Source organism: Tyto alba, unplaced genomic scaffold, assembly GCF_018691265.1.
Source record: "Tyto alba isolate M040663 unplaced genomic scaffold, T.alba_DEE_v4.0 Super-Scaffold_2, whole genome shotgun sequence".
Lineage (NCBI taxonomy): Eukaryota > Metazoa > Chordata > Aves > Strigiformes > Tytonidae > Tyto > Tyto alba.
The window spans coordinates 1,687,662-1,700,880 of record NW_024881282.1 but is presented as its reverse complement, the minus strand read 5'-3'; the positions used below and the strand labels follow the sequence as shown (position 1 = coordinate 1,700,880).

The window sequence follows — 13,219 nt, the reverse complement described above, 5'->3', positions numbered from 1 at the left end:
ACCACCATACTTCTCTGCACACCCCAGATCTTACCATAGGATTATTTGCCAGAGTGTGAGGAGTTAATGAATTTTCTCCACTGTGTATTTCTTTTCTCTTCTATATATTTGGGCTGAACTTAGAATTTTTTGGTTTCTCTACTGAATACCATTCTGGAGCCAAAAATTACAGGTTACCCAATGGTCTGTGGTTGCACACTGATGGTATGAGACCAGCGTCACAACTTGCGCTTGAGTGGAAAGGAGCCCCAGGGTGGGAAGAATGCAGAAAATAGAGGCAGCTGCACCAAAATAACACCAGACTCGACTTTCACCCCATAATTACAGCTGCATCTGACAGTAGCCCCTTCAAGGAGCACAGCAAGGCTGTCTGGGTCTGTGGTCGAATGGCTTAGCCACGAGCTCTGCTCAGTCTCCAAGAGGGTTGGGTTCAACTTCCCTTTCTGGTCCTGCACCCCTGGGAAAAGTTCTGCCTTCCTCAGACTGGAAATTAGGAAGAAGCCTTAACACTCACATGCTTCAGAAAGCCCCTGTGACAAGTATTGATAATGCAAAAATAAGAATTATTATTATTGATGCAAAATGTGGCTGTGCTTCCAAAGTGGTACAAGTCTGTGGGTATTGGAGTTTCTCTCCTGAGATGGATCTGTGGTTTCTTTTGACATCTTCCCCTCCTCAGCATCCTCATTCCTGCCCCTCACCACCAAAGCAGCATCTACACAGCAGCTGGGTGAAGAATATGAATTGGTCCATGCAACGGTCCACAGCCTGGGACAAAAATCCTGTCAATGTCAGCTGGAGCTGGGTGAAGCCTTCAAGGAAGCGAGACCATCTAACACCATGAGAGAAAAAGGAATAAGCACAACTGACATTTTGGGGGGCAAGGACAAACCACCTTTCATGGAGATGTATGGGTTCAGTATAAAACCATTTCTTAAAAATGATTTATTAAAAAAAATCAGAAAACCCTTCAGCTATATGGTTAATGCTCAGTGTTGGCATCACTGAGACTGTCAGCAGGAACAAATGCTTTGGAGGACATAAATCCAGAAGACTGCAGTGTCCAAAGGTTAATGTGTGTGGATTAAGCCATGTGAAGGAGCAAGCTGCACCACTGAGGTGGAGGAGGCAGACGTAGAATGGCGCATGGACAGACTCCCACGGCAGTACAGAAATAGTACATCCCGCCCAGAAGATCAGGAAGCAGCCCCACTGTCCATCGCTCCAAGCATCCATCCTTCACAGTTCAAGTGTGGGGTGATTCACATGGCTTCACCTCCCCAGATGCGGGTCGCAATTCACATTTTTGGTGTCACACTTTGGATTCTGGGCTCTTGACGGACTTTCCAGACAGTTTCTCCTTCTCTGGGTCTGCCTTTGTCTCTGCTCCATTGCTGGCTTCCTTCTCCTGCCGTCTGAGAATCACATACACGGTCACGAAGCACAGGAAAGCACCCACCTCAAAGAAAAACTGGAGGCCAAGATACCTGTGGTGTGGAAACACAATAAATCAGGGTAGCAAAAGCGTTCCTATGTCACCAGGCACTAACACCCAATGTCCCTAGGCACCCAGCAGACACTGAACATGGGGATGGGCTCCTTGGGTACATCCAGCAGTGGGTGAGCAACTGCTGCAAGCCTGGGTCCCGAGAAGGGTGGCAGAAAGAGGAGAAGGAGCTGTCAAGATGTACCTCTCTGATGTTACTTTAAGAGATCGTATCCCCTGGTAAGAAGGAGGCGTATAAAAACATGCCTGGGGTTGAGGGTGAATTGGACTTGCTGCAGCTGATGGTCAGTGAGTCCTTCAGCATCGATGAATTCGCAACGAGGTTTGGAAGACCACCTACAGCTCCCTCCCAGCCTCCCCACAGTGCACAGGCTGGATTGGGTGTCTTCTGCGTGTCGAGCTGGGCCGTTCTGTTAGAAGATGAACCCCAGGGTGCAAGGCACCCTGCATGGACCCTGCAACACCTCACAGGCTGCCGTGAGGCTGAGGTCACCCCAACTGCTCGTTACCTCCACGGAGAAGGTGCCAGGATAGGCTGCTTGTGTCTGTGCAGGTAAAATGAGTAACTGTAGCATCACACAGCAGCCCAGGTTGGAAGAGCCCTCAAAAGATCATTTAGTCCAACTTTTTGGGGGAAAGGGAGCCTCGATAAGATTAACTAGCACTTTGTCCACTCGCATCTTGAAAACTTCCAGTGATGAGGACTCTGGGGAGTCCCTGGGGACCTCCCTGGGGAGGTTGTTCCAGTGAACGATTGTTCTCACTATCACACTTCTGGAAGTGGACCTCTGTGGTCTATAGCAGCAAGTTCCCATGGTCCTTCACAGGGTTTTGGCTGATGCCAATGACTTTCCAAACCATCCCTTGGCACTAGCGGGAGTTAGCAGGGGCCAGGGGGATGCAAGTGTCCCTGTTTGCTTACCACAGCATACACAACAATTTATTCCATGTCAGAGGTGGCCTGATGCCACGTTTGCCGCGGTTTCCCTCTGCACCCTCAGCCCTTATCCTGGCCACTCATCCCTACCTTTGCCTGAAGAGGTTATTGTCGTAGTATCTGCAGGCTGCCTTTCTGTCACACTTCTTCTCCCAGAGGATGCAAGTCGTGTCGATGGCGCTGCCATACAGAACGGGCCCCGGCATCCACGCTGGAAGTAGAGTGTTAGGAGTGGCTTTATGTTATGGGAGCAAAGACCCAACTCTGTTTACTTTCCCACATGCAAATGAGGTGGAAAGTAGCTGGGGACGGTCTCCTTTGCTGTGGCCCACAAAGCTACCGGTCCTGCACAGCACGCTAAGGGCTGGCTGTGTGCTTGCACCCCATCAGAATGCAAGAAGGTCCTTCTTTCTCATTGCTCTTTGATAAGGGACCATCGTTTATCACAGGAATGATGCTCACCTCACAGAATCCCAGACTGGTTTGGGTGGGAAGGGACCTCAAAGCCCACCCAGTGCCACCCCCCTGCCCCGGGCAGGGCCCCCTTCCCCCAGCCCAGGGTGCTCCCAGCCCCGTCCAACCTGCCCTTGAACCCTTCCAGGGAGGGGGCAGCCACAGCTGCTCTGGGCACCCTGGGCCAGCGCCTCACCGCCCTCACAATAAAGAATTTCTTCCTTAGATCTAATCTAAATCTCCTCTCTTTCAGTTTAAAACCGTTATCTGTCATCCTATCCCTACATGACCTTGTAAAAAGCCCTTCATGGGCATGTATGTTCCTTCCCATGACTGAGGTGGCATGTTCTCGGGGCCCTCCAGGTGAACATGGTTTCACCATAGGAAAGATAACTAGGGGGATCACAGGACATGGTTTGCAGCCACCCTGACATGCTGGAGGCAAACATGGCAGTATCTGCACACAGCCAAGGGCTGCCCCCCAGGACCTAAACTTATTCCCTGCCTCTTTTTATTATCTGCGTAGATGTACTCGGCAGAGACGCCTCATCCCCTCCTCACCATGTGCATCCCCCCAAACCCTTCAAGGCAGAATCTTTCCCTGGCTTAGGGCAGGCTTTGGTCGGTCTGAAACTCTGAATAAACAACATTTCTGTAGCCCTGTTGCTGCTCAAGGATGAAATCCCCAAGAGCTGCCATGGTTTTCCAGGATGGCATTTCAACACATTTTAATTTACCTAAAACTCTCAGCAGCATGAACTGTATCCCAACTGCAAACGATTTGTCTTCAGGCTGGATGCTCCTGAAAAACAAAATGGAAAGTGTGCCCTCTGGCATTTCCACAAAGATGAATGTTTCCCTCTGTGGCATCGCACGAAGCTTTATGGCGCCTCAACCAAAAAGTCATCCTTCAGCCCAACCACCAAGGACCCCAGGCAGTTCCCATTTATGTCGGCAAAAATGATAAAGTTTCATACATTAGGGCTAGAAGCTTACCATAGCCTTTTCTTGGCCTGAAAAACCTCCTGAACTCCATAAGAGACAGGGAGGAGCTCAACTAAGTATTTTTCCTTTTAATTTAAAAAATCCCCATGAGTAAAACACAAACAGAAACCAATGTAGCCTCTTGCTCTGCCAGACACAAGCAATACAAAGGATGCTTTTTTAACTGAAAAAGAAAAGTGATTTACCCACTGAGGAAGTGGCTTTTTTTGAGGTGGGGTGCCCCAGCATATATTTTGCTGGTACCCCAGTTTTCTGACATAAATATTTCAGGATGTGGTTCCTGATGGGGTCACACATAGGAGAGGACTGGGTGGCAGAGGACCTCCAGGTCAGCGAACCTCAGGGGACTGAGCTTCCCTTTCCTCTCTGACTGCCTGGTGTACTCATAGCTTGCTCATGGAGTAAAATGTGATTTATTAATGGCTGGGAGTCAAGGTAAAAACAGGTTTTGACCACAGCATTTCCCTAAAAAGCAACTGTTTGGAGTACTTTGACCACAGAAATGTACCTGGAAATATAATTGATAGACTAGCAGAGATATTCCCCCCATGGTTTTCCCCTCTTCCCAGCACAGCCCCAGATCCTCCTGCCCATCCCAGGCTCCAGCCCCACCAGCCTGGGGCTCGTGTCGAGGCTGGGTCCAGCCTGCCGCTGCCTGCCCCATAGGCACCATAGGCACCTTTCCAAGGGAGTGGGAAACTACAGTCCTAATTGCTTCTCTGCACTGGGAAGGGAGGCTGTATTCAAGAAAGACCCATCAGAGGGAAGAAAGGTAGTTAACTTAACACAAAGTTGCGTTTTAAATGTGCCAAAAGTACTACTGTGCTAAATCAATGGTGCGTCTCATTACCGAGGTATCAGATGTGGGTGAGGAAAAGAAACAGGATGGTTGCTGGATCTGAAGGCTGTGCTGAGACCAGGAATGGGGATGCTGAGGGCAACGTGGGGTTTCTGTGAGCACCACAGCCCCCATGGTGGGTGGAGGTGCCATGGGGGCCTGGCATGGTGTGACAACCACTCACCCACACCTTGCCTGAGCCTGTTGGTGAGCCTGCAAGAGCAATCGGCCATGCAGCAGCACCGGTGGCTCCATGATAAAACCTCCAGCAGCCTGAAACCTCCACTTGCTGCTTAACTTTGCAAGGATCAGCAGCAACAGCCAAAGAGACCTTGGAAGAGCTTTTTTTAGTCTTATGGCAGCAGGAGCTCTGTTAGTGCGAGTCCTGAAGGTCTCATTTCATTACACTTGAGACTGGAGATGCTCAATGTTTCTGCCCAGCCACGCCAGGTCTCTGCTAGCAAAGCACAGCCTGCTCCCGAGTCACACACAGCATGGAAGGTGGACAACCACATGCACTGCCAGATGACAGGAGCAGGGAAGCCCCGTGCCCCGTTCCCCATTCCCTGCACCAACACATGAAAAAAAAAAAAAAAAACATGTAAAAGCAACAGCAGGAACTGGGAATAAGGTGTAATCTAGGACTGATTTAACCCTCCAGTCCCTCATCTGGAGAAAGCCTTCCCCCTCAATTCAAGGACCCCTCAGTTTTCCAAATGCCACCTCTGGATGTCTTTTCTGGCTGCACCTAGCCCGTGGCCAACCCAGCCTGCTCACCTGAGGATAAGCATGAAGGACGGGGTGTGGGAGGTGCTGGCAAGGATCCCTGCCAGGCAGGACAGGACCACAAAGGGCAAGAAGAGGTGGGAGCAGCCGGTGCTGCAGGTCCCAGGCTTGGCGAACCCTGCGAGCCCGTTTTCGGAGATGCAGCTGCAGTTGGTGTAGTTCTGCAAAGAGAAGAGAAAATCCAGAGGTTGATCTTCTGCTCAAGCCTATGGAGATATCAGGGAGAGCTGCCAGCTGTCAGAGGGAGGGAAGGTGTTTGGGTTTTGTCTGTAAATAATTAGCAGTAATTAACACTCCATGCTTCGGGGAGCAGAGGAGGGGAGAAAAGAAACACATACAGTGAAGCTGGCTGGGGATAACATGCTGGGTGGATGAGGAAACACACATTCCCATCCTCACTTCCAGCCTCTAACATCTCTGGAAGGAGGTCCCGGTCCCACCAGGTCCCATGGGCATTGTCACACGGGTGAGCCCTCACGGCTGGTGGGGAAGCTGGGACCACCATGGTACCTTGGTTCATCTCTCCGTGCTTCCAGAGGCACCTGGAAGTGCTCCCAACCCAGAAACATCCCTGCCTCATTGGTGTGAGCCCCAGAAACACCTCCCTACCCCCTCTGCAACAATCCTTCAGTGCTTGTGCTTCCAGACCCGTGTTTCACTCCTGTTGTGCCCTGAAGACGTTTACACACAGGTTTATTTCAGCATCATCATTTTCCAGCTGAATGCTCTGGCATCCGGCACAAATTTGGACCCTTGGCATGGAAAAAGTCTTCCCCACAACTAACAAAAAAAACATGCAAGCCTGATGTGAGCTTACTCGCCTGTGTTGTATTTTTTGGAGGAAATCTCCAGAGGAGCAGCCTGGGTTCCATCATCCGTACCCAGTTTGTCTCCTGCTGTGAAACCCTTCATCCACGTGTAGAGCAGAGCTGGCAGTCAAACCCAGAGCCCAAGCTCAGGGGAGTATTAAATCAGAAAATGCTTGCTAGGGAAAAATGCAAAACCTCACCTTTGAGAGAGGGTCATAAATATCTGGCACAGTGTTAACAAAGGAAAGATGGCCCAGGGCAAGGGATGTGGAATTTTTTTTTCTTTTTATCCAGATTTTATTCACAATTCTCTTCTTTTTTTAAACAAGAAACCTCTCTTTTTTTTTTTTTTTTTTTTTTCTTTTGGAAGAGACCTTTAAATAAAATGAGCATGATCTTATTGTTGCCAGAGGGGAACAGAATCACAGCAGGATGGCAGTTTGCAGAAGGGTGACTGCAGAGGCAGGATCAGCCCAGGGTCTCCCAAATGCCCGTTTCCACAGCACTGCCCAGGGAAGTGGAAGGGCTGATGCCCATAAAACAGACCCACAAGGAAATTCTCCCAGCTGAGAGCATCTGGCGGGGGGATATTTGGGAGGAAAGAGGACACAATCCCTCCTCCCACTTCTAGTAAAGAGGATTTAATATTTTCAATTAAGACTGGGATTTATCTTTTTCAGCCATCTGAAACAAACTAAACCAAACTCATCTGTGTTCCTCCTGCAGTCATGGAGGGAGAGGTGGGTCTCAAAGGACCCACCACAGATAAGTGCCTACAATAGCTGAGATGAATTTGGGCCAAAGCAGTTAACAACAATGAAATTAGATCAATTAAAACTCACTTGATCTGCGCAACCACCACCTTTTTATAGAGAATCGGAGTCACGACGTTGAGGGGATTCGTGTAAAGTCAAATGGAGACAAAGGGATGGAGATGTCCCGGTGGAGGCACCAGGCAGGGCTCTGCCCCTTCGCAGTCAAAACCTCAGAGGATTTTAGAGCAGGGAGCATTACCCCAGCTGCAAAAACCTCCGAGCAGTGGGGACAAGCCACAAAGCCACCGGTGGCCCATCTCCACGAGGTGCATCATCTGGGCAGCAGTCCTGCGATGCTGACAGAGCACCAGGGCTGGGAAAAACCACCCCGAGGAGTGGGGAGAGGAGAATAACCTGGAGCAGCCCTGAAACGGGGTCTGTGGTTCAAGGCAGGGGTGGGCAGCTGGATGGCACACGGCCAGACCTGGGTTTTTCAGGTCTGTGCATTGAACAACCCCAACAGTAGCATTTAGCAATTGTTGTCTTAAGAGAGGAACTGGCTGACATCAAACTCTGCCTGATGTTGTCTTATTTCAACTTTTTTCCCCCAGATGGGTCCTCCTGGTACCTCTGATTTGTGGAAGTGTGCTGACCAGCTCAGCTCTGACCCAGCTGGCAGCAGAGGGATGTCCTCGCTCCCACCCATGGCCATGCACACTGAGAGCAGAGCTCAGAAACCCAGGAGCCCTGTGACCACCTCACTTCAACAGGTCACGCTGGACCCGAACAAATTGCAAAGCACTAAAAGGTTGTCACTACAAGATCCTGGTCTTGGGCAAAGTTTGCAGGCTCCTGATGGTGCCCATGAAATCTGGGGACACTGGGCGATGCAAAGAGCAAATCACTTTCAGTGTACAGGAGCTCTCAAATGACTGTGTTAAAGCCAAGCTTGCACTGTGCAAGTCTCCTCTGGAAGGGCTGCAGCAAAGCTGAGCACAAATTTGTAGCTTTTTCTGCACAGTGGGAGGTTTTCTAGAAACCCAGGTGTTTGGGGCATGGAAAACAGTAGGCAACAGGTCCCCGCAGTGGCAAAGAGCTGTTGAAAATAGTGAGAAAATTGTAATATAGCACAGAAAGCAGGAGCTGGAGGAATGCCATAAAATGCAATAATCTCATTTTTCCTTTCCTGCAACAGATAATACCCAAAACCGGAGAGGGACTGAGGTTGCTCTGCAGACACCTGAGCTCAGCATGATAAAGGAGCAGAGCTCAGCATCTGTAGCCATATCACTGTGTGCCATGAACTCCCCGTTCCAGGGAGATGCAACATACTCCGGCTACTATGTGCTGGCACATGGCTTGGAATTTATAACAACATATTGAGATACAGTCCCAGTGTGGAAGAAGCTCTCACGCAGCTTACATTGGGTCAAGATGCCTCAATAGGTGGAAAGAAGATTCAGCAAAATATCTCAGTGCTAAAGGAAGAGCTAACGCCAGCTTTACCAAGTAGGATTTACGTGGCACCATCAAGGGAGCCTTGATTTTGCTGTAGTTTGTGGCTACACCTAAGAATACATATAATAAACGCAGGTTTGGGGCATGTTCAGGAGTGCAGGATGTTAATGTTCTGGAGGCATCTGTGAGGAGGATGAAGAAGTTGAAAAGGATCTTCTGTACAAAAGGCAGGCACAGGGATGCAGAAGAGCACATTTGGGACTAAGCTCTGGCAGAAAACATAATTGTTATTAAAATGAAGTACTGTTAATTAACAAAATGCTGCTAAAAAGCACCCAGAGAGTCCCATTATATCCTGTGCCAAGAACACAGCTGAAAACTACTCACCCTGTATGGATTGATAACACTCTTCAGATAGGTATTTGAATTGGCAAAGATTTCCTTACTATTTATTTGTTGAACTGTATTGCCTGGAGACCCAACAGACAAATTGTACTGTGAAAACTCAGCCTTATTGGGGTTTTGGTGACAGGCAGAGAGCAGCAGAGGAGAGAGAAGCACAGGGCAGCAAAATAACCCTGCCAGGTCTGCAAATCAAGGGAAAGCCAAGAGCAAACCCCATTTCTCTAAGCCCCACATTGGGACTTTCCCACTAAATTATCTTCTCATGCAAACACTTGGTTTGACAACCAGTACTGGTGGAGGGGAGGCACGCTGCAAACTACATCACGACTTTTTAATCTGCAAATCTGCAGGCTGAAAGGTGGAATCACATCCCCGTAACGAGTCTCTCCCAGAGCATTCACTGAAGGTCTGCTAAATGTCAGTACTGTGTGTACTGGGGCAATGGTCCCTCTAGGTGGGCTTGCCCAGGGCACACAGAGTTGCTCCCTGACTCCCTAAAAGCAAGATTTATCTCCTCTCTCTTCATCTATAGATGTAGCATAGCTAAAACAAGTTATATGATGGAAATGCCTAGGCTGCTTCTGCAACTGTAGGTACCTGTCAAGTGTTTTCAGCTGATATTTCCTCCCACTGCAGGAGGGCAGTTTAGACCAAGTGCAGTATTGCATTTTGCTTTAAAAAAAAAAAAAAAAAAAAAAAAAAAAGAGTTCATTCTAGGCTTTGAGCAATGTTTTAGGTAAACCCCAAGCAAATATTATTGGGTGAGCAGGCTGGGTGATACCTGCTGCAAGACATGGAGGTATGAAAATGTGTACCACTTGCATTGATATTTTGCCTTCACAATCTTGGAAAAATGGAAATACTCAGATTCCATCCAGTTTCAGAGAACTTCAGGCATGTGACGCCTAAATTGGGAGCCTGGTTTCAGTAGGTCCTTATTCAAGAAACAGAAATGGGGCAAATCACAGCAGGATCCTGGAGGTGGGCTGACTCATCCTGTGGAGAGAGCACCACTTGAGTACAAGGGCATCCTTGGACCTGGGGTCATGCTAGCTGCTGTGATTAACCCTTCCCATACTGCACATCCTCCTGTCCCACCACATGAAATACAGCTAAGAAAGGTGACCTTGTTGGTCACCATTTAGGTGGGAAGGGAAGGCAGAAGGTCTTTGCATCTTCCATGCAAAAAGTCCATTCAAGCTGCTGAGTTGTAAGGGAGATACTGAAGCTGTGGTTCGTGCAGCAAAACCTGACCTGGGGAGGAGCAATGGGTGGGGAAGGACAGCTTAGCATCCTAAAAGGTTAGATACCTGTTAGGAACTGAAGGAATTAATGCCTCAAACATTCATCAACACAGAAAACTTTGACAAGTTGTGGCCTTTGTGATTAGTCTGAGGAACATAGCCCAAGGAAGCGCGGAGTGTATCGAAGGGTGCACGGCTTCACTCCCTCACGGTTGTATTACCAAACTCCTTAGATAAGCCTCAAAGGAGGGAAACATGGACTGAGTGAAACCATATGTTCGGGTTCAAGGACCAGTAAGAGAGATAAATAACCAATGCTAGAATGACCTAAGCAAAAACTGAGGAAAAAGTGAGTGTGGGGGGGTGAGCACAAGCACTGACTCAATTGGATGAGGGGGTTGGTGCACCCCATTCCCCCTCAATGCATGTGCAGAACCCATGCTCCACCCTTTCCTTGTCTCCAGTGGAAATGGGTTCATGGAATACCTGCCTCTCTTTGTCTACTATGTTAATCAGCTAACAAAGATGAACTTAAAAGGTGACAGAAAACTTTGCTGTGTGTGCACCCACCACCCGAGATTTCCGGAATTAAGACAATTCTGGAAAGATGGGTGGTGACCAGACTCTTCTCTTTTCCTTTCCTTTTCTTTCCTTTCTTTTCTTTCTTACAGATTTATCAATAAGAGACCCCATTGCTTACTATCCTTTTCCAAGTTTAAGTTGCTTCTACCTCAAGTAAAACATTCTAATGGATCTTTTGGTGTCATTTCACCTTAATTTAACCCGAGAGGATCACAGAACCTTTATGACTCCCTGGGCTCCTAGTCCAGGTGGTAACAATACCTAAGAGGTTTCTGCTCATTGTCTTGTCCAAAGACCTGTACTGGCAAGGGCTCTGTTATTCTGGAGAGTGCCAAGAGACACCTGGGTTTTCCTGGGACATTGTCAACCTTCCCCTCCTCACCCCACCGGGCCATGCAGGGTTTGTCCAACACTAACGAACATCAGAAAACCTAATTGCCAGACTTGAGCACCGCAGTGGTCATCCCTCATTAGCCACCCCAAGCCAGGACACTAGCGCAGTGGGGATGACTCACCAGGACTGAGTTGTCGGCATCAATATTTACGACTCTGCAGCCGGCGGAGCAGGGCGAGATGTACTCAATAGCGTTAGAGCCGCAGATGGGGTTGTAGGCTCTCTCGGGGCAGTTACACTGGAGGTTACACTCCAAGGCATGGTGTCCAAATTCAGGGCTTCAGCAGAAAGAAAATATTAATGTTTGGTATTAAGCAACATTCATACGTATCTTATATAGAAAATATACCGCATGCATATTGAGATTTGTAAAGAAACACTTGATTGCTTAAAAAAAAATCCCCATATGTAAGTGAGGAGCCACAGAAATTTCTCTGTAAACCTCTAAGCCTTTGCTCTTCCTGAGCAAAGCCTCCTGAGCACGAATGGTCAAGGGAGTCAACCACTTCCTTCATATTTGGCCCCAAACATGAGGTCTTGGTGTAGCGCAACACCAGGCTGTGGGAGGTGATGAGCTTCTCACTGAGGGCTTGGACCAGCTTCCACCGAGACCACAGGATGCTGAATATGTGAATTTATGGTGACTTGGATCAAGCCTTGAGGGAAGATGAGGTCCTGCCCATGTTTAGCTGCATAGAGAAGCAGCCACAGCTTTGAAGGTATGATCCTAGGGCTGGTCCCTGCCCAGATGATTTGCCTGTGAGTAACAGGCCACACGTTCCAAGATAAAATGTTAATCTTGTACTGTTTGTGCCAAAAATGCATTCACTTCCAATTTCACCACCAAAGTTAGGAGGAGTACAGAAGCAGCAGATTCAGTGTTTATTCACAAAAGCATTAATATCCAGCCTTATTTTACCACCATGAACTGTTTCTCAAGAGGGAATAAACCCACTTCTGGGTATTCTGCTTAATTTCTACCTCCACCCCAAGGAGTGCAGCTGGGGATGGGGGGGTACCCACAGCCCTGGGAATGACCCACCCGTGCCCAGTCCCGTTGGAGCTCTCGGTACCTCTCGCTGTAGGTAACGCCCGCGACCTTCTGCGTGGGGCAGCCGAGGAAGAGGAGGGGGAAAGCCATGAGCAGGCAGAGGAACATGCCGAGGACACACATGGCACTGCATTGCCTCAGGGACATCTGGAACCTCTTCAGGATGGCACCACCTACCACGATCCCGACCATCGCCCCGGGGATGTTCACAGCACCTAGGGAAAGGCACGTCCTTGTTTTCCATCCTCCGAGCTGTATCAGTCCCTTCATTATAGAGGAGGCCCAGAGGATTTCTTGTTAGATTCCTATTTTTCAGCATCAGTGATCTGAAGGGTACCAGGGGTTTTGCAAGAACTGGTGGAATAATGCTAAGAAAGATTAGTTTTGTAAAAGCAGCAGGACCCTGCAGCAAACTGGCTGTTTTATGGAAGATGTAGTGACCAGTGAAAAGCTGTTTAATTCAGCAAATGTGGTTTTTTCACTGTAGACAGGATAGAATATCAATGAAACCTGGAAAGGATATTTAATTTCTGTATAATGCAGTAATGTGTCCACTTCTGATGTCATCATTACAAAACTGTGAAGGTTTCCATGACAGACCTGTAGTTTTGTAAAATCCACCTTACAATGGGCTACCAAAGAAGTGCAATCTGTTTAGTTCAACAAAGAATCGAGAGGAAGGTTGCTTTCAGCCCATAAATACCCACACAAGGAAGCATTTCCAACTACAGAAAGCTTTTTGATCTAACAGAAAAAGGCAAAGCAAGATTCAGTAGCTGGGAACAAAAGCTAGATAAATTCAAACAAGAAATATGGTGCACGTCTTTAACAGGGTGAGTAAATCAAGCCTGGGAACAACTCAGCAGGGTGCATCAGCAGAGGAACCACTGCTTCAGCATTTAACCTTTCTGCCTCTATTTAGCCTGGGTTGCTGAGTTTTACCAGTCTGCTCTGCTCACTTTCTTCTGATTTATTTGTTGCAGACTTCAGAAGCC

At 48.3% G+C, this 13,219-nt stretch overlaps 1 protein-coding gene across 1 annotated transcript in view; it reads right to left on the bottom strand.

The window, feature by feature from the left end:
- Positions 1-915: 915 nt before the first annotated feature.
- Positions 916-13,219, bottom strand: part of SLCO2B1 (solute carrier organic anion transporter family member 2B1) — a 59,724-nt gene continuing 47,420 nt past the window's right edge. The window contains exons 10-15 of the mRNA XM_042793289.1: positions 12,247-12,439; positions 11,295-11,451; positions 5,518-5,687; positions 3,635-3,699; positions 2,535-2,655; positions 916-1,487 (exon numbers count right to left, since the gene is read on the bottom strand). Coding sequence (XP_042649223.1) covers positions 1,313-1,487; positions 2,535-2,655; positions 3,635-3,699; positions 5,518-5,687; positions 11,295-11,451; positions 12,247-12,439 — 881 coding nt within the window. The 3' untranslated portion in view covers positions 916-1,312. The remainder of the gene's footprint in view (positions 1,488-2,534; positions 2,656-3,634; positions 3,700-5,517; positions 5,688-11,294; positions 11,452-12,246; positions 12,440-13,219) is intronic.